The 26,453-nt window shown below is 44.8% G+C and overlaps 1 protein-coding gene across 4 annotated transcripts in view; it reads left to right on the top strand.

The window, feature by feature from the left end:
- Positions 1-26,453, top strand: part of DPYD (dihydropyrimidine dehydrogenase) — a 1,322,423-nt gene that overhangs the window by 244,856 nt on the left and 1,051,114 nt on the right. For 3 of the 4 annotated variants that reach the window (XM_056528554.1, XM_056528555.1, XM_056528557.1), the window contains one exon: positions 22,063-22,150. In XM_056528554.1, coding sequence (XP_056384529.1) covers positions 22,063-22,150 — 88 coding nt within the window. Of the gene's footprint in view, positions 1-5,957; positions 6,042-22,062; positions 22,151-26,453 lie in introns of all 4 variants that reach the window. The other variant, XM_056528556.1, reaches the window with a different exon arrangement.

The following is a 26,453-nucleotide window of genomic DNA, read 5'->3' as shown; positions in this document are numbered from 1 at the left end:
TGGACCCAGTTTATAACAGGGTACTTTGAAGTGGATATATTCAGATGACAACCACACTTTGTCCCCGGGTGAGTATTGGGAAGGAGGAGGGCTTTTCTTGACCGTTTGAGATTTCATACGGGTCATTGCACAAAGGAGGGAGAGACGAGTCTTCTTCCAGATGGAGGTGAAGTTCCGTACAAGTTTATCAGCCATAGGGACACCAGAGGGAGAGGATGAAGTCCATAGACTACAAAGAAGGGTGAAGTTCCTGTGGATTCGGTATCCCTATGATTGTAAGAAAACCCTGCCCAGGGTAGTAGATCGGCCCAGTTGTCTTGGCGGGTTGAAACAAAGTGGCGAAGGTAATTTCCCAAGACCTGATTCACCCTCTCAAATTGACCATTAAATTGGGGATGATAGGCAGAGGAGAAATCCAACTTAACTTGAAGATGTGAGCAGAGTGCCCTCCAGAATTTAGAAACGAAGTGGACCCCCTGGTCAGAGACAATATGTGTTGGTAATCCATGGAGATGGAAGATATGGGAAAGGAACAGTTTAGCTAGTTGAGGTGCAGATGGTAAGCCAGGAAAGGGCACAAAATGAGCCATCTTAGAAAATCGGTCTACAGCAACCCAGATTACCGTATTGCCTCTAGAAGAAGGAAGGTCTGTAATGAAGTCCATTGCAATGTTAGTCCAGGGCAGGTCAGGACCCGGTAATGGATGTAGAAGACCGGCAGGCTTGGCACGTGGTGAGTCTATAACATCCAATTTCAGAGTGGGCCCCCAATACTGTTGGGATATTAGTTGCAAGGATTTACAAATAACTGCATGACCAGCCAACAGAGAGGAATGACCCCATCTCAAGATTCAGAGTCTCAGACGAGGAGATACATAAGTCTTCCCAGGGGGCAGATGCTGAATACTTGCTGGTGCTGCAGAAATAAGATGATCAGGAGGAACAATATGTTGAAGATGTGATTCCAGGTCTTGAACTTCAGAAGATCCATATAGAGTGTAGGCCCAAAGATTCTTCTCTGCTCGACGGAAATGAATTAAAAAGTTAAACCTGGAGAAGAACAGGGACCAGCGAGCCTGTCGAGGGTTGAGACGATGGGCAGATTGAAGTTAGAGCAAGTTCTTGTGATCTGTATAGATGGTTATTGGATGCACTGATCGCCATTCTTCCAAGGCACACTTAATAGCCAGGAGCTCACAATCTCCTACAGTATAATTTCTCTCCACTGAGAGAGAGTCTTACAGAAAAATCTGCAAGTCACAGTCTTGCCCTTGGAAGATCTTTGTTTCAAGACTGCTCCTGCACCAACTGACGATGCATTTACCTCTAAAGTAAATGGCTTGTCCGAATCATCAGGTCTTGACCACACCGGAGCAGAAGCGAAAGCAGACTTTAAGTGCTTGAAGGCTTCTTTGGCCTCTGGAGTCCAGACCTTCGGATTGGCAGTTTTTTTGGTAAAAGATACGATGGGGGGAACCAAGGTGGAATAGTGGGGAATAAACTGCCGGTAATAATTGGCAAAGCCAAGGAAGCGCTGAATCGCTTTCAGACAAGAAGGTTGAGGCCACTCCAGTACAGTGGATAATTTGTTAGGATCCATTTGTAGTCCTTGACTGGTAACAATATACCCCAGAAATGGAAGACTACACTTTTCAAGTTTTGCATAGAGTTGGTTGTCTCGGAGATGCTGTAAAACTTGACGGAGATGGAGACGATGAGTGTGGAGATTGTCATCCAAATAGACAAAGACATCGGAGTAGAGAAGGTCCCGAAAAATGTCATTGACAAACTCCTGGAAGACTGCTGGAGCATTACATAGTCCGAATGGCATGACAAGGTACTCAAAATGTCCGTCTCTAGTATTAAATGCAGTCTTCCACTCATCCCCTTCTCTTATACGAATCAAGTTATAGGCACCACGAAGATCCAGTTTGGAGAAAGTCCTGTCTCGCAGATGATCAAACAACTCCGAGATTAGAGGAAGGGGGAAAAAAATTACTGTCATTTTATTCAGTCCTCGGTATCTTTTTTTTTTTCCAAGAAGAAGAACCCGGCTCCGACAGGAGAAGAGTATTCCTGATAAATCCCTCCTGAAGGTTCTCCTGGATGTAGGTTGACATGGCCTGGGTTTCAGGAACAGACAAGGGGTAGATTCAGCACCTGGGATGTGTGGTGCCAGGCAATAAATCAATGGGACAATCGTAAGGATTATATGGAGGCAAGACTTCAGCTTGCTTTTCAATGAAGACACCAGCAAAGTCCTGGAGGAAAGAAGGTAAACCTGGCGGAAGACTAGACGAAGATTTCAACCTGATCACACGTATATGAATACAGTGGGGGTTACAGTACGGGCCCCAGAGAAGAACTTCTCCAGTTTTCCAATCAAGCTGCGGAGCATGGAGTTGTAACCACGGCAGGCCAAGCAAGAGAGGAGAAGTACAATGTGGGAGAAAGTAGAAAGTCAAGTTCTCCCCATGCGAGACTCAGACTTGCATAGACAATGGTTCTGTGCAGTATAGCACAGTACAGTTCAATCTTTCTCCATTGACCATAGAGATGAACAGTGGTTTTAAGAGGCGGGACACTGTCAGATGATTCCTATGGACTAGGGAGGCATCAATAAAGTTTCCTGCTGAGCCAGAGTGCAGGAAAGCCATAATGAAGATGATCTCTTTGGAAGGAAGAAGCTGGACCATCAAATTTAAGAATGGAGTGGTGGAATTCACACCTAGGGGGAGGCCTCTCGCATGAACCCTAGGTGCAAGTGTTTCCCTGTGACTGTGGACGCAGAGTACAATTCTTAAGGAAGAGGTCTGCACTGGCGCAGTATAGGCATAAATTTTTGGTTCGTCAGCGAGTTTTTTTCTGCAGGGTCAGGCGAGACCGATCCACTTTCATAGCCTCCACTGCGGAAGGCAACATAGCAGGTTGCATGGTTGCTGGAAAACTGGTGCCAGACATGGAAAGCGCCGAGGTCGTACAGATTCCCTTTTTTGTCATAGTTCCTCTCGTCGCTCAGAGAAACGGATATCAATCCGGGATGCCAATTATATAATTTCATTCAGGTTAGATGGCAATACCTGGGCAGTGAGGACATCCTTAATTTGACTTGATAATCCTCTCTTGAAAGTAGCGCAGAGAGCTTCATTATTCCAAGACAATTCCGACGCCAGGGTCCGTAACCGGATGGCATACTCGCCCACAGTGGAGTTGCCCTGAGAAAGACTCAGCAGGGCCGTCTCAGCTGAGGAGGCTCGAACAGGTTCTTCGAAGACACTGTGAAATTCCATCAGGAATTCCTGGAGATTGGTAGTGATAGCATCACTGCGATTGCACAGTGGAGTTGCCCAAGCCAAGGCCATACCAGATAGTAGACTGATGACGAAGGCCACCTTTGCTCGTTCCGTGGAGAACTGGTCCACCATGAGTTCAATGTGCATGGAGCACTGCATCACAAAACCACGACAGGACTTGGGATCCTCCTCAAACTTCTCTGGAAGCGACAGAGTTTGGTTCTGCAGGATACTGCAGCTGCGGGAGGCTGTACTGGAGCTGGAGGAGGCTGTGGTGGGGGGTGCTGAGCAGATAGCAACTGCTGCATCATGGCGGATAGCTGGTTCAGCTGTTGTGCCTGGTGGGCCAACTGCTGTGACTGAAATGCCACGATAGAAGCAAGATCCATGTTGTCAGGCAGAGGAACCCCAGTGGGATCTATGGCCAGATCTTACTGTAACGGAGCTGTATGTGGATCCTCTTTCTGTGTGTCTGTTGACTCGGACCGTATCGGGGTGCGGAGTTTAAGGTGCCGCTGGTCTTCACCAGAGCACGCCACAAGGCAGGATGGGCTTGCTGCTGCAGGCGATACCCAGGTCGCTACCCACACCCTGACATGGCTCGATCACACAGCTGACTGGACAAGGCGAGGTACCGATGGAGGAAGCTATAGCATAGTCAATTTTTGATGGTAGCTCAAACTGTGGCAAATCTTTAGACTGTGTAGTCTCCATTTAGATGATCTGGTAGCTGACTGATTTTACACCAAAACTTGGAGCACACCGTCACACACAAGCAACACCCCTTTCTTGTTATGTCATACCCCTTTCCTATTAAGTCCCTCCCTCTTCTTAAGCAAGGCACAAATGTTACACTGGCTGTAAGTCAGGCACAAAAAACTTGCACATTCGCACTAATAGATTTGTCCCATTGACTTATCACAATGCACTAAACTCTCACGAGGCCCCTCCCCAGAGGAAGGATTTACTCCAAAATATTGATACTAATTTATCACGGCATGTTCCCAAAAAGAGGAGTGGATTATCAGGAGGGTACATGGCCTTATGTTTAAAAGGTTAATATATAATATATATATATGTGTGTGTGTATGTATATATATATATATATATATATATATATATATATGTATGTGTGTGTGTGTGTGTGTGTGTATATATATATATATATATATATATATATATATATATATATATATATATATATATATATATATATATTAATATAATATATCTCAACTGGCTCCAGAAAGGTAAACAGATTTGTACATTTGTACATATAATTTGTACAGTGCTCTCTGCTGACACCTCTGTCTATCTCAGGAACTGTCCAGGGTAGGAGCAAATCCCCATAGCAAACCTCTAATGCTCCAGGCAGTCCCTGAGACAGAGAGCACTTTTGTCAGACAGAAAAGAACAAATCAATTTTAGCAGCTGATAACTACTGGAAGGAATATGATTTTTTTATAGAAGTAATTTACAAATTTGTTTAACATTCTGGAGCCAGTTGATATAAAAAAAATTGCTAGAGTGTAAAGTAAGGACAGGGCTGTATAGACATTTTCACCCTGAATCTGTCCAGAACTCTCATTAGTAAATTGACCCCTCCGGCTCTGAGATATTAGAGCTTAAAGCAATATGCAAATTAGGCTCTGGAGCCGACTGGGTGTTCCCTTGACAGCTAGATTAGTAGGTAGAGGCGGGATTACAGTCGAGGGGTGGAGTTGTCCTGGGGTCTAGGAACGCACAGTGGACTCTAAAGTCTAATTTGCATGTCTTTTTAAACTCTAATATCTCAGCACTGGAGGGGTCAATTGTCTAATTAAAGGTCTGTATGAATTCAGGGTCACAAGCCCTATAGAACCCAGTCCTTACTTTATACCCTAACAATCTGCGGACAGATCCACTTAAAGGGGTTATCCAGTTTAATTAAATTAATCTACTATCCAATGGATGGGACCTCCACGGCACAGCGCTGTATCTCCGGGTCTCCCATAGAGAAACATGAAGGGGGTGTGTCTACCACCGCGGTGGAGAGAGCCGAGGCAGCAAGCAGGAGATTGTGGGGGGTCCCAGCAGTCAGAACCCAAGCAATCTGACACTTATCTTCAGGGGCGTAGCTATAGAGAGCAGAGGCAGCAATCGCACCAGAACCTTGGTGATAATGGGGCCCCAAAGCACATCTGTGCCATAAGAGACCAGCATTATAATTGGAATATGGGGCCCTGTTGCTGACTTTGCATTGGGGCCCAGAAGCTACAAGCTATGCCTCTGCTTATCCCCTATCATTTGGATAGGGGATACATTTTCCTAAACTCCCTTTAAAGAGGTACTCCACTGGCCAGCGTTCGGAACTAAATGTTCCGAACACCGTTTTCAGGCTGCGGTGGTCGGCCACGTCCCCTCAATGTAAGTCTATGGGAGGGGGTGTCACGCCCCCTCCCATAGACTTGCATTGAGGGGGCGTGGCCGACCACTGCATCGCAAAAACAGCGTTCGGAACATTTGGTTCCCAACGCTGGCCAGTAGAGTACCCCTTTCAACTTGCCAAATGTGTGTTAGACCCGTAGAAATCACTGTTGGAAATGTTCAATTCTAGAATGTAAAAAATCTAAAATATTTCCAAAAACTTAATTTTAATTTCATCGACTTTTCAATCCTTAAAAGAAAACGAAAAAGACAAAACAACAAATGAAAATCCCATGAAGAATTTACTGTGTGAAGCAGAACGCGAGGTTCCCCGATTATCCGGTAAGAATTGGCCACTTACCTTTACGCCATTCTGTGCATTTCCTTTCGAGCGCTGGGGTTCGGCTCCGCTCTGCGCATTTTAATTCCTCCCTCTCAAAACTATCTACAATGTGAAATATCTTAATAAAAGCCAAAATATAAATTCCTGGAGGCGGAGTTCAGCTTTATTTAAATGCTGCTTGATGGAAAAATTATGGACAAGTCGCGGTTGTTGCAATTTGCTTTACTGAACGTTACGGATGGGGCTTCTCGTGTTATCAATCATTTAGAACAATTTAGGTAATAACATTGTGGCGTGCCGTTCCTGCTCCTTTATTTATGCCATTTGCTTGGCTGGTGGAACGCGTTACCTTTTTCTATTTGGCAAATGCACTTTGTAATATCTATTATGGCATGGTCAAAGTATAATTTATTGTCAAATAGAAAAATAGGTCAAGAGTAATGTCACCGGATGATCAACCCCCCAAGTTTAATAAAACATCTCTGCGGCGTGTAGTCTAAGTCAGCAGTTGATATTTTATTAGGCCTACCTGGCGCTAGCACTGGTGTAATTACGGAGCTGTCAGAATGATAAGTGGGATTAATGGCGGTGTGATGCACTTTAGTCTGTACAGTGCTTAGAGAATTGCAAGATGGTATTATTAGAAGAAGCCTTCTGCGGTGGCACATTCACCAGGATGGGAGAGAGAGACAAATAAATGGCCAAACACTACGCTATTTCGCTCCTGCGCCCCCCTCCCCCCCCATTCCACTTCATTTGCATGTGACATTCGCAGCAGCTGTTTATATGCAAACTGCAGCCGCTCGGTAATTAAAGGAGGACGGATTTGGTGAGGACGTTGAACGCCATAACCAGTAATCTGTGCGATGGCTTCTCTGCCGCCGGCAGCCTCGCTCCGTTCTGGTTTGTTGTTACCTCCGGTTTATGATAAAGACAGAAATCTCCACTTTAATTATAGGTTTTTTGTCCTTTTCGTCTCCGTCGGCTTCATGCTACAAGCTTGTTAGTTAGTAATGCAGAAAAATGATGAGTAAAAATTTTTTAACATGATTTATTGAAAGGGAATTATCACGGTAAATTAATCTGATTGAATTCAGGCGAAGAGATTTGTCATTGCTGAGTGTGGGGGGAGGGGGAGGCTCTATAAATACATTGAGCTGGAGAACAAATATATATTATTTTATTTCATTAAAGGAGTTCTCCGGTATCGGAGAGTTGTATTTGAATACAACTATCACCCCAAGATATATAGCTTACTTGACTCTCCTGACAGGAAGTTGTGTAGTCCTCTCATTGCCAGTTTGGTTTTGTCTCCAGCTCCCTGGCTTCTTCCTCTCTCCTGACAAGAAGTTGTGTAGTCCTCTCATTGTCAGTGTAGTATTGTCTCAGGAGCTCCTGTCCCCTCCCTTTTTTCTGACAGGGAGTTGTGTAGTCCTCTCATTGTCAATCTGATGTTGTCGCCCGCTCCTCACCTTCTCCTGACAGGAAGTTGTGTAGCCCTCTTATTATCAGTGCGGTGGTGTTGGCTCCTCCCTCTCTATCATCCTCTCCTGTCACAGGAGGCGTGGCTGGATCATGTCACTGTGCACTAGTCCCGCTCTCTGACCAACCCCTACTTTACCATCTCCCTCTCATATACATATATATTTTTATCGGGACATTTAACCCCTTAAGGACTCAGGGTTTTTCCGTTTTTGCACTTTCATTTTTTCCTCCTTACCTTTTAAAAATCATAACCCTTTAAATTTTCCACCTAAAAATCCATATTATGGCTTATCTTTTGCGTAGCCAATTCTACTTTGCAGTGACATCAGTCATTATACCCAAAAATGCACGGCGAAACGGATAAAAAATCATTGTGCGACAAAATCGTAGAAAAAACGCCATTTTGTAACTTTTGGGGGCTTCCGTTTCTACGCAGTGCATATTTTGGTAAAAATTATGCCTTATCATTATTCTGTAGGTCCATACGGTTAAAATGATCCCCTACTTATATAGGTTTGATTTTGTCGCACTTCTGGAAAAAATCATAACTACATGCAGGAAGATGTATACGTTTAAAAATGTCCTCTTCTGACCCCTATAACTTTTTTATTTCTCCATGTACAGGGCGATATGAGGGCTCATTTTCCGCGCCATGATCTGAAGTTTTTATCGGTATGATTTTTGTTTTGATCGGACTTTTTGATCACTTTTTATTAATTTTTTAATGGTAGAAAAAGTGACTAAAATACGCTTTTTTGGACTTTGGAATTTTTTTGCGCGTACGCCATTGACCGTACGGTTTAATTAATGATACATTTTTATAGTTCGGACATTTATGCATGCAGCAATACCACATATGTTTATTTTTATTTTTTTTTACACTGTTTTATTTTTTTTATGGGAAAAGGGGGGTGATTCAAACTTTTATTAGGGAAGGGGTTAAATGACCTTTATTAACACTTTTTTTTTACATTTTTTTGCAGTGTTATAGGTCCCATAGGGACCTATAACACTGCACACACTGATCTCTTATGCTGATCATTGTTATCCCATAGGGACCTATAACACTGCACACACTGATCTCTTATACTGATCATTGTTATCCCATAGGGACCTATAACACTGCACACACTGATCTCTTATACTGATCATTATTATCCCATAGGAACCTATAACACTGCACACACTGATCTCTTATACTGATCATTGTTATCCCATAGGGACCTATAACACTGCACACACTGATCTCCTATGCTGATCATTATTATCCCATAGGAGACTATAACACTGCACACACTGATCTCCTATGCTGATCATGTGTATTAACACGCCTTTGATCAGTGTTATCGGCGCTTGACTGCTCCTGCCTGGATCTCAGGCACGGAGCAGTCATTCGCCGATCGGACACCGAGGAGGCAGGTAAGGGCCCTCCCGGTGTCCGGTCAGCTGTTCGGGACGCCATGATTTCACCGCGGCGGTCCCGAACAGCCCGACTGAGCAGCCGGGTCACTTTCACTTTCACTTTAGAAGCGGCGGTCAGCTTTGACCGCCGCTTGTAAAGGGTTAATACCGTACATCGCCGCGATCGGCGATGTGTGGTATTAGCTGCGGGTCCCGGCCGTTGATGAGCGCCGGGACCGACGTGATATGATGCGGGATCGCGGCGCGATCCCGCTTCATATCGCGGGAGCCGGCGCAGGACGTAAATATACGTCCTGCGTTGTTAAGGGGTTAAAGGGGTACTCCGCTGGAAAACATTTTTTTTTTTAAATGAACTGGTGCCAGAAAGTTAAACAGATTTGTAAATTACTCGGATTCAAAAATCTCAATCCTTCTAGTACTTATCAGCTGCTGTATGTTGCACAGGAAGTTGTGTAGTTCTTTCCAGTCTGACCACAGTGCTCTCTGCTGACACCTCTGTCCATGTCAGGAACTGTCCAGAGCAGGTGAGGTTTGCTAAAGGGATTTGCTCCTGCTCTGGACACACCCTGACATAGACAGAGGTGTCAGCAGAGAGCACTGTGGTCAGACTAGAAAGAACTACACAACTTCCTGTGGTGCAAACAGCAGCTAATAAGTACTAGAAGGATATTAGTTTTTTTTTTTTATAGAAGTAATTTACAAATCTGTATATGAAAAAGTTTATATGAAAAAAATAAATGTTTTCCACAGGATTACACCCTTTAGGGTTCACACGTGCGGATTTTCGCAGCGGATTTCACTGTGGATCTGCCGCTGAAGGACCTCCTATATGCTGTTTTTATATGTGCCTGCTCGGAGCGGCAATACACACTGTGATGTGTGAGTCGCCGCGCGCATGCGCAGTATACTCGCACATCGCAGCAGCTCTCGGCCTAGCTCATTGAGCAGGGGAAGCGGCCGCGATGTGTGCGAGTACACTGCGCATGCGCGGTGACGCGCACATCACAGTGTGCCTGCTCGGAGCGGCGTATTGCTGCTCCGAGCAGTCACATTTAAGGGCATCATACAGAGGTCTTTCAGCAGTGGATCTGCAGTGTAAAATACGCTGTAAATCCGCACGTGTGAACGAACCCTTAGGAAGTAAATTACAAATCTGTAGAATCTTCTGGCCACAGTTTGTTTGAAACATTTGTTTTCCGGTTGTTTTCCACTGGAGTTGCCCTTTAATAACAGACTTTGCGCTCTCCACGTCGTCCTACATATAGCACAAGAGACAGAAGCATAAAACACAGATGTGAACAGAGCCTTATGTCTTCCTGCTCTTAATCGTCTTTACGTCTTTTGCGCGTATTCTTTGTTTTTTTGTTGATGATTTTCGTATGATCTGAATTTACACGGACAGAGATGAGCAAAGCGGGGTTAATAAACTGTGCAATTAATACGATTGCTGTAAAACTGCAGAAATGCGGAATCGTCTTCAAACACGAGTCATTTTCTCTGTTCACTTCAAAGTCGACGTTCGTCTGGTTTGGATTGAGTTGTCTGAGTGTTTCATGTTTCAAGTGCCGTAAATATAATTTCTCTTAGTGACAATTAACATGAGACACTTTGTAACCGTAAAATGTTTCCATTTAAGTGAATTGCGTCTGAAGCTCTTAATATATAATGGTAGTCGCCTAATGTGTGCGCAGCATTACATCTCGTACCGCACAGACTATAAGGGACAAGAAGAGAGTCCGGGTTTTGTAGAGTTTGGGAAAAGTACAAAAAAGTCCCCGCACGGTCCTGGATCAGGACTTTTCATATAAAACATTTAGAACTAATATTAAATGACATAAATGTGGTGTTGGGTGAGGGTTATGTGTGAATTAAACTTTTCGTGAGGCCAGGGTGTGGTTGACCTACACACCACCCGAAGTAGATCCCCTTCTCCTGTGCCAGGCGAGGGGCAAATAATCACTCAGACGCAAGGTTACGGATAACTGGCTTTACTGAGGTTGGAAAGGTGGTACAATCCGTTACAGCTCAGGTGAGCATGAAAGATGCTGGGTGAACTCTGAACTCTGGTTGCACTATATATGGGGCAGGTTTTGAGCATTCCCATTCGGCATATAAGTCACATGGTTCATTTCTGCATACTCCCCTAACAACAAGGTGCATGACAACAGGTTTCTTAAAGTAACAAGTGCATCGAAAATACCAATAAATTAACCATTGCATAACATTACATTATACTGTGAAATATAGAGAGTCCTGAGGAGTGTGGGTCCAAGATGGACATTGAAGCAGCATTGGCCACACAGGATGGGCAGGAGTACAGAAGAACACGTGATTCAGTACTGGGTCACCACATAAACCTTTTAGGCTCACATTGTGTTTTCATGATATGACACCCGGCTAATTTGTGATACTGACGGCACACCTATTGACTTTATCCCAATGAAGGTAGGTAAATATCTCCAGCAATCTTTATTACTAAAGGGGTACTCCGGAGGGGGGAAAAAAAATCTAATGAATTGGGGACAGAAAGTTATTAAAATTTGGAAAATACTTTATTTTTAAAAATCTTAATATTTTTAGTACTTATCAGCTGCTGTATGTCCTAGAGGAAGGCATGCAGTTTTTTCAGTATTTATCAGCTGCTGTATGCTCCAGGGGGATTAGTGTAGTTTATTCCAATCTGACCACCGTGCTCTCTGCTGACACCTCTGTTCATGTCAGGAACTGTTAAGAATGAGACATTCCCCATAAAAAAAACCTCTCCTGCTCTGTACAGTTCCCGACATACCCAGAGGTGTCATCAGAGAGCACAGTGGTCAGACTGGAAAGAACTAAACAACTTCCTGTCCATACAGCAGCTGATAAGTACTGGAAGGGTTAACATTTTTATATAGAAGTAATTTACAAATCTGTATAACTTTCTGGCATCAGCTGATTTGAAAATATATATTTATTTTTCCCCTCCGGAGTACCCCTTTAAGCAAAATGTCTTATTAAGGGTGCATGCACACCACGTTTTTGCTATATGGTTTCAAGTTAAAAACCGTACGGAACCGTATAGAAACCTGTATGCATTGACTTAACATTGTAAACCGTTTGTCAAACGCATCATCCGATTTAGTCCGTTTTGCGTCTTATACGGTTTTGTCTGTTTTTTTAAATTTTTTTACCTGTACCCAAAACCGTAGACTATCACGTATTTTGGTCCGGGTGAAAAACCGCATTAAATCGTATATGTTATTATTTTTTTTTTTACATGGGAGTCAATGGGAACCGTACAGAACCGTATGTGCGTACAGTTCCATCCGGTTTGCACCATACGGTTTTTGATTTTGCACAGTTTTTTTTCTTGGAATTTCAGTCAAATAAGTGAAACTTTATTCAAAATGGAGTGAAAAGTTAAAAAACGTATACGTTTTTTTCTTAAGCGGATGCAACCATTTTCACGTTTTGATACAGTTTAGTCCGGTTTTGAGGAATCCGTTCTTCATCAAAAACCTGATATGGGAACTGTACTGCAAAAACATGGTATGAATGCGTCCTTAGGCCAAGACAGAAACCTGTCCGATCTTTTACATTTGTGCTGTGGATGTGTATTTGCTTTTAACCTGATATATAAAGTAAATGTTATTTATTGGGATCGGAGACCGCTGGAGATACTTTTTTACATTGTTGGATGTCTCTTACTGGCAGCCGGTGTCCATCTATTTCATATATTGATTTTAAAGGTGATCTCCGGTACAGAAGTTCTTATCCCCTATCCAAAGGAGTGTTCAATTCTCCTACAGTGCCCCTGCTGGACAAATAAAGAATTGCATCGTCCTAGCTGAGCTCAGTAGGCTGTATGTGTACTGTTCTACGTGCTGGATGGAGAAACATTCTACAGTGACCCCCCGACATACGATGGCCCCGACATACCATATATATATACAGTGACCCCCCGACCTACGATGGCCCCGACATACCATATATATACAGTGACCCCCCGACCTACGATGGCCCCGGCATACCATATATATACAGTGACCCCCCGACCTACGATGGCCCCGGCATACCATATATATACAGTGACCCCCCGACATACGATGGCCCTGACATACCATATATATATACAGTGACCCCCCGACCTACGATGGCCCCGACATACCATATATATACAGTGACCCCCCGACCTACGATGGCCCTGACATACCATATATATATACAGTGACCCCCCCGACCTACGATGGCCCTGACATACCATATATATATACAGTGACCCCCGACCTACGATGGCCCTGACATACCATATATATATACAGTGACCCTCGACCTACGATGGCCCTGACATACCATATATATATACAGTGACCCCCCCGACCTACGATGGCCCTGACATACCATATATATATACAGTGACCCCCCCGACCTACGATGGCCCTGACATACCATATATATATACAGTGACCCCCGACCTACGATGGCCCTGACATACCATATATATATACAGTGACCCTCGACCTACGATGGCCCTGACATACCATATATATATACAGTGACCCCCCCGACCTACGATGGCCCCGACATACCATATATATATACAGTGACCCCCCCGACCTACGATGGCCCTGACATACCATATATATATATATACAGTGACCCCCCGACCTACGATGGCCCCGACATACCATATATATATACAGTGACCCCCCCCGACCTACGATGGCCCCGACATACCATATATATACAGTGACCCCCCGACCTACGATGGCCCCGACATACCATATATATACAGTGACCCCCCGACCTACGATGGCCCCGGCATACCATATATATACAGTGACCCCCCGACCTACGATGGCCCCAACATACCATATATATACAGTGACCCCCCGACCTCCGATGGCCCCGACATACCATATATATACAGTGACCCCCCGACCTCCGATGGCCCCGACATACCATATATATATACAGTGACCCCCCCCCGACCTATGATGGCCCCGACATACCATATATATATACAGTGAGACCCCCGACATACCATATATATATATATATATATATATATATATATATATATATATATATATACAGTGACCCCCCCCCGACCTACGATGGCCCCGACATACCATATATATATATATATACAGTGAGCCCCCGACCTACGATGGCCCCGACATACCATATATATACAGTGACCCCCCGACCTCCGATGGCCCCGACATACCATATATATACAGTGACCCCCCGACCTACGATGGCCCCGACATACCATATATATATACAGTGACCCCGCGACCTACGATGGCCCCGACATACCATATATATATACAGTGACCCCCCCGACCTACGATGGCCCTGACATACCATATATATATATATACAGTGACCCCCCGACCTACGATGGCCCCGACATACCATATATATACAGTGACCCCCCGACCTACGATGGCCCCGACATACGATCATTTCAGCATACGATCACTCTGAGTCCATCACATGGTGAAGGCAGCATCAACGTATGATGCTTTTGTATGTCGGGGCCATCGCATAAACGGCTATCCTGCAGCGCAGACTGCTTCAGCTGCCCCCGGATAGCCGCTTACGGTGCTCCGTGTGGTCCGCGGACGATCACTTACCTGTCCTCGGGGCTCCGGCGTGTCCTCTTCGGGATCCCCTGCATCGTCGGCGCTCTCCATCGTCGTCATCACGTCGCTGGGCACGCCGTCCCGTCATCCAATAGGAGCGGTGTCCGTAGCGACGGGATGGCGGTGACGGAGAGCGAGGATGCCGGGGAAGCAGATGCCTTGCCGGAGTGTCGGGGACACCCCGGGGACGCGGCGACAGCGATGGAAGGCGACATCCAGGGCAGCGGTGACGGTCCGGAGCGGCGGGGACACGTGAGTATAACCTCGAATAACAGTGGTCTACAACCTGCGGACCTCCAGATGTTGCTGTTGGCTGTCCGAGCATGCTGGGTTTTGTAGTTTTGCAACATCTGGAGATCCGCAGGTTGTAGACCACTGTCCTATACTTTACATTGCAGGGATCCCTCTACATACGATGGTTTCAACAAACGATGGTCCATTTGGAACGGATTAACATCATATGTTGAGGGACCACTCTACTCTATACTGTGAGGATCCAGAATATCTCTGATTGCAGGATCTCCTCTTAGGTTCTGTTCACACGGTTCTGCAAAGATTGCTGTAGCATTTTTGCAGTTTTGCTGAATTTGAGCTGAATCTCTATGTTCTTAAAGGGGTACTCCGGTGCTCCAGCATTGTGAACATTTTGTTCAGAACGTTGCGAGCCTGAGGCCGTGATCGTGACGTCACGACCACGCCCCTCATGTTGTCACATCACGCCCCCTACAGTCATGTCTATGGGAGGGGGCATGTCTCTGACACGCCCCATCCCATAGACATGAATGGGAGGGGTGTGACATGATGGCAGATGGGGGCGTGGTCATGATGTCACAACCACTGCCGCAGGAACCCAGTGTTTGTTTAGACGGCCAGCTGCTGCGGGAGATCACGGGGACCCCCACAATCAGACATCCTATCCCCCATCCTTTGAATAGGGGATAAGATGTCTAGCGGCGGAGTACCCCTTTAAAACACAGAATTCTGCCGTAATTCAAACTCCCATTGAAGTTCAATGGAATCCGCCCAGAATTCTGCAAAATTTAAAGACAGGTCTCATATTTTTGCAGAATCCAGAAAGCAGAATTTCCGCTGCCGAATTTCTGCAGTGTAAATTCTGCTGCGTGAATGGGACAACAAAATCCCCATTCAATTCAATTTGCAATAAATTCTGCCTTGTGAACATTGTGAAAGTTTTGAGAATTTTATTTTATTTTTTTAAAGGGGTACTCTGGTGGAAAATAAATGTTTTCACATCAACTGGTGCCAGAAAGTTATACAGATTTGTAAATTACTTCTATAAAAAAAAAAATATTAACCCTTCCAGTACTTATCAGCTGCTGTATGCTCCACAGGAAGTTGTGTAGTTATTTCCAGTCTGACCACAGTGCTCTATGCTGACACCTCTGTCCATGTCAGGAACTGTCCAGAGCAGGAGAGGTTTGCTATGGGGGATTTGCTCTTATTCTGGACAGTTCCTGACATGGACAGAGGTGTCAGCAGAGAGCACTGTGGTCAGACAGAAAGGAAATTCAAAAAGAAAAGAACTTCCTGTGGAGCATACAGCCGCTGATAATTACTGGAAGGGTTAATTTTTTTAAATAGAAGTAATTTACAAATCTGTATAACTTTCTGGAACCAGCTGATTTAAAAACATTTGTTTTCCACTGGAGTTCCCCTTTAATTGGCGTTTTTGACATTGTATCCGATTGTTGTTCTTCGGCGTTCCTCAGCCTGTCTTTAGATGGGAAAGTTTAGCGTTACCTTCCGCTCTCCGATAAACCTAACGCACGCCTCTTATTCTTATCCCAGGATATGGTTAAATATTCCAGGAATGAAATTGTTCCCCCAGTCGTCAGCGATAAAAGGTCCAAAGTGCTTTCTAATTGTCGGTAGCGAAATTACTCACTAAGCAAAAGAAATCTATTTAAATGCAACGGTGTCGGATTGCATGAGCGGCTGCGGGTGATTGTGCTTCCAGCTGCAATCACTAATGTATTGTCTGTTCACGACTACTGTATGAATGGCGAATTGACCAAGACACTTCAGAGAATGAGATTTATTTATACGGCCGCCGCGTCCGTCTCTGCCGTATTCAGCCGCGTGTGATTTGTACGATAAGCTATTTAAGTTGGCCGTCATTATAAGAAGTATCTTTATTTTTTATGAAAAGTGGAATTATCCCAGAACTGCGAGCGATAGAAAATAATTTATCATCAATACGGTCTCTGTGGCGGAGCTGTAAATTTAATTTAGGTGCTTGGTGTAGTGTAAAGTGAATTGACCGAGGTCTCCGGAATGGCGCAGTACGATTTCTACCAAGTTTCCTGCCATCTTACTGTTAACCTCCCTAGAGCGAGATTGACAGAGAAAAATAAAAATTGATCTAGAACATTAATATTTAGGACATTAGATTCCCCAAAGATTCTTTTTTTTAGTTTCACTAGAAATGTTCTTTTTATGGACTTTGGCGCGGTCTCTGTGAATGAACATGCGCTCGCTCCATAGAACTGTAGACGTCCAGGATTTTCCAGTGATTTGCCCTCAGTTTGAGACACATATAGGTGGAGGAATTTATCAATAGTGATGAGCGGCATTGACCATATTCGAATTCGCGATATTTCGCAAATATGTAGACGAATATTCATCCTATATTCGCGAATTTCGCATATTCATTATATTCGCCTAATTGCGTATTTAAGGAAGAAAACAGTGAGGGGGGGGGGGGTGGGGCAACTTTACTATTGGTTGCTCGGGATGTTGTTGATAACCTCTGACAAGTGTATTTGCATCATTCTAATTGGCCCACAAGTGAAATGAAGGAATATGCGCATATGCGGGAGAAAAGTGAATATTCGCAATTTTGAAGATGTGTAGCGAATACATTCGCAATATTCGTGAATTTGCGATATTCGCGTTAAAAATTTGAAATGCGAATAGTCACACCCAACACTATTTATCAATGCTTTTACCAAAACCTATTGTAATGACTCGACACAGTTTAGCCCAATGTCTGATGCTTGGGGGGGTCCAACTGCTGGGCCCCTCCAATCTCGCGTACGGGGCCCCAGCTCTGTGTGCTAGAGAGTGTTTCATACCCAGCATGTCAGCTGATCGTAACACACCCCCTCCATTCAGCACCCCCTCCATTCAGCACATTCCTCTCCCATAGGGATGAATGGAGGGGGCATGTTTTGGTGGGGCAAGCTGTGCTTATCTAGCTTGCCCCCTGACTGGAGAGCGGTTTAGGGGTTAATTTAAATGTTGAAGTTATAGCATCCCCTACCTGTAATCTGCCCGGTAACCAGGTTGGTGTGTCCCAAGGGTGTGGGTGAGAAGATTTGACCTATAGGGGGTTATGTTTTTTCCCAGGCTGTTGGGGCTCCACCCCTGGGTATTTATAGGGCTGTTCTCCCTTCCCTCCCCCTCTTTGCTGCCCTGGACCCAGAGTTTTGCCCTCCCTCCCTTTTTTGGTAGTATTTTGTTTTGTGTAAGTCACAGCTTGTCGGAATGAAGATAGAGAAAGCGGGGCCAACCCGGGGTAGACCTGCACACAGGACGATGTGGCAGCACCTCTTGGGTTGGCAAGAAGCCAACGGTGCCTTGTTATAGTTATTTGTTATTTATTATAGTTATATTGTTATAAATTAAGCTGTGACCGATTCCCACCCACACAAAGTTAAAGAATTGTTGTTGTTCCAGTTATTTAATTTAAGTATGGGTTATAGGAGAGATAGAGACAGATAATAGGAGGTAATTGGGGGCTCGAGTTGTAATAGCTGACCTGCTGGGACTCAGAAGAGTCAGGGTCAGGTCCAAAATGGCAGGCAAGAGGCAAGGTCAGGGAACAAGCAATGGTCAGGGTCCAAGAACGGAACTAGAACAGGAACACTATTAAAGAGAGTAGATCACAACCCCATGAGTCTGTGACAAGTAGACATCTGGTACATTGTCCCACCTCAGAAGGTGTGAGCACCGACACCACGGTGATTGACTTAATGCCCCCGTCTGCCGATTGCCAAGCCTGCCAGGCCTCACAGCAGCAAGGGGTTCTGTGCCAACCAGAGGTGAATATCATGATAATGTCTGTATTCTCCCGACAGTGAGCAATTCACACTCAATCCCTCTGTATCCAAACAATGAACGAATGACGAGATGATCCAGCACTTCAAGAAACCACAGCTTTATTAGTAGATCCTCTTAAAAGTAGAATGGAACAACTTCACAAAGTCAGGCATTTCTTGACGCGTTTCGAGCGCATGCGCTCGAAACGTGTCAATAAATGCCTGACTTTGTGAAGTTGTTCCATGCTTCTTTTAAGAGGATCTACTAATAAAGCTGCGGTTTCTTGAAGTGCTGGATCATCTCGTCCTTCATTCATTATTATTTGAGGTGTACCTTATACCCAAAGATACATTTTGCTGCAAAGTATTAGACAAAAAGAGATCAGCTCCTCTGGGGTGGCAGCTTGTTAGTTACCCCCCCCCCCCCTCCCCTGTATTACCAATAAGAGATAAGATGTCCTCCACTCAGTCAGCACCACATGACAAAGATATCTTCATGCTGGCTGTGTTTGGATCTCTAAACTTTAAAGGGGTATTCCAGCTTTATACATCTTAGACCCCCGCGATCTCGGTGCAGCTCCCGGGACAGGGACGTGATGTAATGGCCACGCCCCCTAGTGCCATAGACATGAATGGAAGGTGTGTGGTGTGATGGCATTAGGGGGCGTGGCCGTGATGTCCCCATCTCGGAGGAAGCCGGCACAGAATGCCAGGAGCTGCACCGTGATCGTGGGGGTCCCCACCGGTGGGACCCCTGTGATCATTCATCTTATCACCTATCCTTCGAATTGGGGATAAGATGTATAAAGCCGGAACACCCCTTTAAAGGGGTATTCCGCCCCTAGACATCTTATCCCCTATCCAAAGGATAGGGGATAAGATGTCAGATCGCCGCGGTCCCGCTGCTGGGGACCCCCGGGATCCCCGCTGCGGCACCGCGCTATCATTACAGCACAGAGCGAGTTCGCTCTGTGCGTAATGACGGGCGATACGGGGGACAGAGCAGCGTGACGTCATGGCGCCGCCCCTCGTGACATCACGGCCCGTCCCCTTAATGTAAGTCTATGGGAGGGGGCGTGACGACCGCCACGCCCCTTCCCATAGACTTGTATTGAAAGGGGCGGGCCGTGACATCACGAGGGGCGGAGCCGTGACGTAACGATGCTCCGGCCCCTGTACCTCCCATCATTACGTACAGAGCGAACTCGCTCTGTGCAGTAATGATAGCGCGGTGCCGCAGCGGGGATCCCGGGGGTCCCCAGCAGCGGGACCGCGGCGATCTGACATCTTATCCCCTATCCTTTGGATAGGGGATAAGATGTCTAGGGGCGGAATACCCCTTTAAATGGACACTTTCATTAAAACTATTTTTTTTCTATTGCACTCCTTATGGTAAATAAAAAAGATTTCAAATTTACTTTGGTTAAAACAAATGAAGTTTTCTATGTTTTATTTGTGCTTAAAAAAGCTCAAGAGCACATTTTCCCCCACAGACTTAGGACCGAAGCCCAAACACAGGCAGTGCAGCCTGGAGTGCTGAGGGGGGGGGGGGGGGGGGCAACCAACAGGAGAGGAGCTATGATTGGATGAGGCTGGACACCCCACCCCCCTCAGCACTCCAGGCTGCACTTTCTGTGTTTGGAGCTCGGTCCTTAGTCTGTGTATAAGATGGGGAAAATATGCTCTTGAGCTTTTTTAAGCACAAAAAAAGAACATAGAAAACTTCAGTTTTTTTAAACAACGTATATTAGAAATATTTTTTATTTACCATAATAAATAGAAATAGAAAACAATTATTTTAATGAGAGTTACCCTTTAAGGTGGCAAAAAAAAGGTGCAGCATGGGTAATTGAACGGAGAACTGGAATAACCTTCGTTAGTATGTATAGAAGGGTTCATAACCTGTAACGATTAAACCTGTAACAATTAATTGCTTTGGGCAATGACTTTTTGGTAAGAAGGATCAACTGACAATTGTCAGATCACATGATCCCTGGCAATCTATTGTTATTGGTGGAAAAAACTGCAGCTGTTTTGTTCCTCTGCAGCGCCTCCACTGGAGGGAGTGAAGCATTACACAGATCTCATTGATAACAATGGACTATTGTGGACTGCACAATGGGTGGACAACGCTAGGTCCTCCAGATAAAGACTTATCTCCAAGTCAAATGTAGAAAGAGAAGAGTCCGACACTGCTGCCGATACCAAACGACCACTCGACTAGTAGACTCCAGCTGCTCCCAGTGGAAGCCAAACGGGGGTGCACTCCCAATGTAGTAGAATCAACTGACAAATAACCAAAGTAGTGAAAGGATGCGCTCACCCGATAAATTAGCTTGAAGGGATATTTATTCGCAGACAGTATACAAACGTACAGCGGGTAGAAACAGAGGAGCGGCCTCACAGCGACAGACTGTTTCCTGCGCCCAAGGCGCAGGAAACAGTCTGTCGCTGTGAGGCCGCTCCTCTGTTTCTACCTGCAGTATGTTTGTATACTGTCTGCGAATAAATATCCCTTCAAGCTAATTTATTGGGGGAAAGATTTATCTCCATCGTGGCTGAAGGGTGAAGGTTCTGAACACGATATTAAAGGGGTACTCCGGTGAAAACCTTTTCTGTTTTAAATCAACTGGTGGCAGAAAGTTAAACATATTTGTAAATTACTTCTATTAAAAAATCTTAATCCTTCCTGTACTTATTAGCTGCTGAATACTACAGAGGAAATTCTTTTCTTTTTGGAATCCTCTGATGACATCACGACCACAGTTCTCTCTGTTGACGTTATTATAATAATAATAACGCTTTATTTATTGTTGTCCTTAGTGGGATTTGAACCCTAGTCCTCAGCACTGCAAGGCAGCAGTGCTAACCACTGAGCCACCATGCTGCCCTTAGCATACATCTGCTATGCACGGTTGCTAAAATGGACAGAGATGTCAGCAGAGAGCACTGTGCTCGTGATGTCATCGGTGTTCCAAAAAGAAAGGAATTTCCTCTGCAGCATTCAGCAGCTAATAAGTACTGGAAGGATTAAGATTTTTTAATAGAAGTAGTTTACAGATATGTTTAACTTTCTGCCACCAGTTGATTTAAGAGAAAAAAGGTTTTCACCGGAGTACCCCTTTAACACAACATTCTGAAATTTTGGATCAATATGTGGAAGTTCCTAAAATATTAGAATAGTTTCCGTGAATGATTCTCCGTGTGGTGGCGGTTTCTCGGCATCCTACGTTCTTCTGTATGATGAGGTGGTAGCAGGTAACACAATGGGGACTTTATTGATCTTCGTCCATAACGTCATTTGTTGGGTTTAATCCAGTTGTCGAGTTCACAACCTTCTCTCTTCTCATTGTTTCATTTCTACAGCGAAAGAGAAAATAATTTATCGCGTAAAATATTCATCACTGTCTCTTATTTTACAGGTGCCTGAAATGTGCGGATGCGCCTTGTCAGAAGAGCTGCCCGACTAACTTGGATATTAAGTCATTCATCACCAGTATTGCAAATAAGGTAAAGGCATCTCTTATATGGAGCCAATTCTAAGACACTTCCACTGGGAAATAACGACAAGGACCCCGATCACTTATATGAAAGATGTAATGTCAGTACTTACAGTCAGAATCTACAATGAGATGGCGGCTCGTGTGCGCAAATGTTTATTCGGGTATTGTAGACCCTTCCAGTTGTGATGCGGTGTCCATAGACGCGTGTCCTACTATACTCCACTATTTCTTCTGTATGAAATCAGAATCATGAAAAGGTTCGGTCATGTTTTATATTAAAGGGGTACTCCGGTGAAAAACTTTTTATTTTATTTTTTAAATCAACTGGTGCCAGAACGTTAAGCAGATTTGTAAATTATCAATACAGTGGAGAGTTAGTTTCTAACTCTCCACTGTATTGAAGATTTGAACTTTGCCACTACGTCAGAGCACCACCACATCTCTATTGGTTTGTCCTTGTCGTACGCCCGTCTCATAGTCCAGCTTAGCCAGTAGGAGCAGTGCCGAATATCACATCTTCGCTTTGAGATTTGTAAATTACTTCTATTTAAAAATTGTAATCCTTCCAGTACTTATCAGCTGCTGTATGCCCCACAGGAAGTTGTGTAGTTCTTTTCTGTCTGACCACAGTGAAACATAGAAACATAGAATGTGTCGGCAGATAAGAACAATTTGGCCCCTTAAGTCTGCCCAATATTTAAGTGCTCTCTGCTGACACCTCTGTCCATGTCAGGAACTGTCCAGAGTAGGAGTAAATCCCCATAGCAAACCTCTCCTGCTCTGGACAGTTCCTAAAATGGACAGAGATGTCAGCAGAGAGCACTGTGGTCAGACAGAAAATAAATTAAAAAAAGAAAAGAACTTCCTGTGGAGCATACAGCATCTGTTAAGTACTGGAAGGATTAAGATTTTTAATATAAGTCATAGAAATCTGTTTAATGTTCGGGCACCAGTTGATTAAAAAAAATATATTTTTTCACCGGAGTACCCCTTTAATCCAACAGCAGACAATCATTGACGTCCTCTATCGGACGCTGGATTAAGGAACAACTCCTCCCCTAGAAGCCTTAGGAGACAATAACTCCATTACACGGTGCAATGTGGAGCAATACGTTCCTATAGCTCTGAAATAAAGAGTGTGAGGCCTAATGGGACTTTTTATCTGCATTTTTTGAGCCCACTCACTGGGACCCCAGTTTACCATCACTTTACTGTCTTCCAGACTTAACCCACTAGTTACAGTATCGTCCCAACTGGGTCCATTATCCAGGCCCAGCAAGCTAGGCCACACATACTGGTCTTATTCCCACTGTGGCCATTCAATTGCCAACCAGAACTAGAGATTTCTCTTCAGTATCTAAATAGGACCTAATTCTTACCTCCTCCAGGCCCCCACTCTCCCCTACAGGTCATCCATAATGGGCGGATGTTATGGCACAGCCCCAACAGGCTCCACAGAGTTGGCTTCTCACACGCTGATAATTGACTCGGCCTACACTGCTTCAGTGGAGCTCATATAGCCCTGATCGACTCCCCTCTATGGACAGACCCCCCCCCCTCTCTATGGACAGACCCCCCAACCATCTCTATGGACAGACCCCCCAACTATCTCTATGGACAGACCCCCCAACCATCTCTATGGACAGACCCCCCACCATCTCTATGGACAGACCCCCTCCCCCTCTATGGACAGACCCCCTCCCCCTCTATGGACAGACCCCCTCTATGGACAGACCCCCTCCCTCTCTATGGACAGACCCCCTCCCTCTCTATGGACAGACCCCCCCACCATCTCTATGGACAGACCCCCCCTCTCTATGGACAGACCCCCCCCCCACCATCTCTATGGACAGACCCCCCACCATCTCTATGGACAGACCCCCCCCCCACCATCTCTATGGACAGACCCCCCCCCCCTCTATGGACAGACCTCCCACCATCTCTATGGACAGACCCCCACCATCTCTATGGACAGACCCCCCCCCCTCTATGGACAGACCCCCCCCCCCCCCCTCATGATAGTGAAAGGAAACTTCATTACCTCAATGTCTACTCCATGACATCCAGGCCCAGCTTATCAAACCAGCAATACTGTTCTCCTACAAAGTCAGATCCTCACCAAACTGAATATGGCAAGCCTGGTGAGCTGCCCGAACCCTGGCCCAATAGTTTCAAAGGCCACCTACAAGTAATTCAGTTTCTTCCCCCATCTTTCTCTTTAGTGCCAAGCTTCCACCTTCCCCAAATACTAGTTGTGGTGCCCAAGAGGGCTCATATTTTTATGTGGAAGCATAGTGGTGCCACACGGTACGGCATCCCACCATCTAACCACAACCATGTTCACATGAAGCCTAAACAACATGGGACACAACACGTACACCTCGTACTCCTTACACCTTCACACCTGACAGTAACATTATGGCAAACACATTTACTATGTCATTTATATTCCAGCCCCACCTCTTCACAGGTTGTTTTCTTGCTGCATCAGCGTCTTGAATCTACCCAATGGCGTCAGTTAGCGCCCAAACCCCATCATCACGGACGTGTTCCTCTGCAGCGTCCTTACACACTTCTCTGAGGTTTTTAGGGGACTGCTCAACTCCTCTGACCTACAGCTCTGTACAGGGAACAGCTGTAAACCATGTGGCTCACTTTCTGCAAAACCGATATCTATAGATAGACATAAATATATAAATAAATAAAAATATATATCATATGCAAAGGGAAAATTGGGTGAGATATGGGAAATCTAGGGGGCTCTTTGGTATAGTTCATTTTTGAGCCTATATTTTTAATGACAGTCAGGTTAGTAGGGGGGCCTTTCATTACCATTCAGGTTTTCAGTGTGGCCCAAATCAGCACAGGTGCTGAAGACAGCTTCTCACTTGACTTTAAAACAAGGTATAACTTGGTCTACATGTTTAGACTGTGAAGAATTAGCATCCATGAGATCTGAGCCTCAAAGGGGACATTTAGACCTTTGTGAGTAATACCAACATTTCACGACTGTTTTGTTGGGTGGCTGGTAGTAAGCCACCTCCTATATAGATTGGGAAAATGCAAAAAACACTTAGAAATAGCCAGCACAACAACCACACACAATGATGCATGTCACCATGGAAAATACAAAATGCACAAAAAGAAGGTTGCAGCAGGACTCTAGATTTAATTGCAAAAATATATTTTAGGTTTTTATGTGTGTGTGTGTATATGTATGTGTATGTATATATATATATATATATATATATCAACAAAAGAAGAAGGTCTGGCACATTAGGTGGTGGATAAAATAAGCTTTCCTTTATTCACAAATCTTGACACGATTCACATACAGAAAAGGTCTGACGCGTTTCACCTACGTGGTCTACGATTAAGCCTCAATGTAGGTAAAACGCGTCAGACCCTTTCTGTATGTGAATCGTGTCAAGATTTGTGAATAAAGGAAAGCTTATTTTATCCACCACCTAATGTGCCGAACCTTCTTCTTTTGTTGATTGGACTTTTGGCCGAGGGCGGTACCGGCCGGTCCCGGGCACAGGTGAGCAATCTGGATGTTCAGTGAGAGCGGTCTCCACAGTCTCCATTGCATATATATATATATATATATATATATATATATATATATATATATAATATGTGTTTAGTTAATCACACAATACTACAGTCAGTGCTAATTGTTACACAGTGAACTCCAACTACGGTACGTATTATAATACAGAATATCAATATACACCCCCGAATAGAGGAAAACCTACAGTCTTAAAGGGACAATTATGAGGTTTGCCCCATATACACATCTGTGTATATTTTAGGGTGACCTTTTTTTGTCCCTGCAGCTATTGATTGTGTATCTGTGTGCAGAGACAAAATGCATAAATGAGGGCAGGTCAAATACAGGGAGTGGGCGGGACAAATTACAGGAAGTGTAGACTGGTCAAAATACAGGTAGTGTGGGCGGGACAAAATACAGGGAGTGGGTGGGACAAAATACAGGAAGTATGGGCGGGACAAAATACAGGTAGTGGGTGGGGGACCAAATACAGGAAGTGTGGGCGGACAAGCAGAGCTCTCTGCTGATTGACAAACAAGAAGCCTGCACAAAGCTCTGCTTGTCCTGCCCATACTTACTGCATTTTGTCCCGCCCACACTTACTGCATTTTGTCCCACCCACACTTACTGCATTTTGTCCCGCCCACACTTACTGCATTTTGTCCCGCCCACACTTCCTGTATTTTATCCTGCCCACACTTACTGTATTGTTTCCTGCCCACACTTCCTGTATTGTGTCCTTCCCACACTTCCTGTA

This window comes from Hyla sarda, chromosome 6 (genome assembly GCF_029499605.1).
Source record: "Hyla sarda isolate aHylSar1 chromosome 6, aHylSar1.hap1, whole genome shotgun sequence".
NCBI classification, from domain to species: Eukaryota; Metazoa; Chordata; class Amphibia; order Anura; family Hylidae; genus Hyla; species Hyla sarda.
Note: the sequence above shows the minus strand (reverse complement) of the source record. Positions and strands in the feature narration are given on the sequence as shown.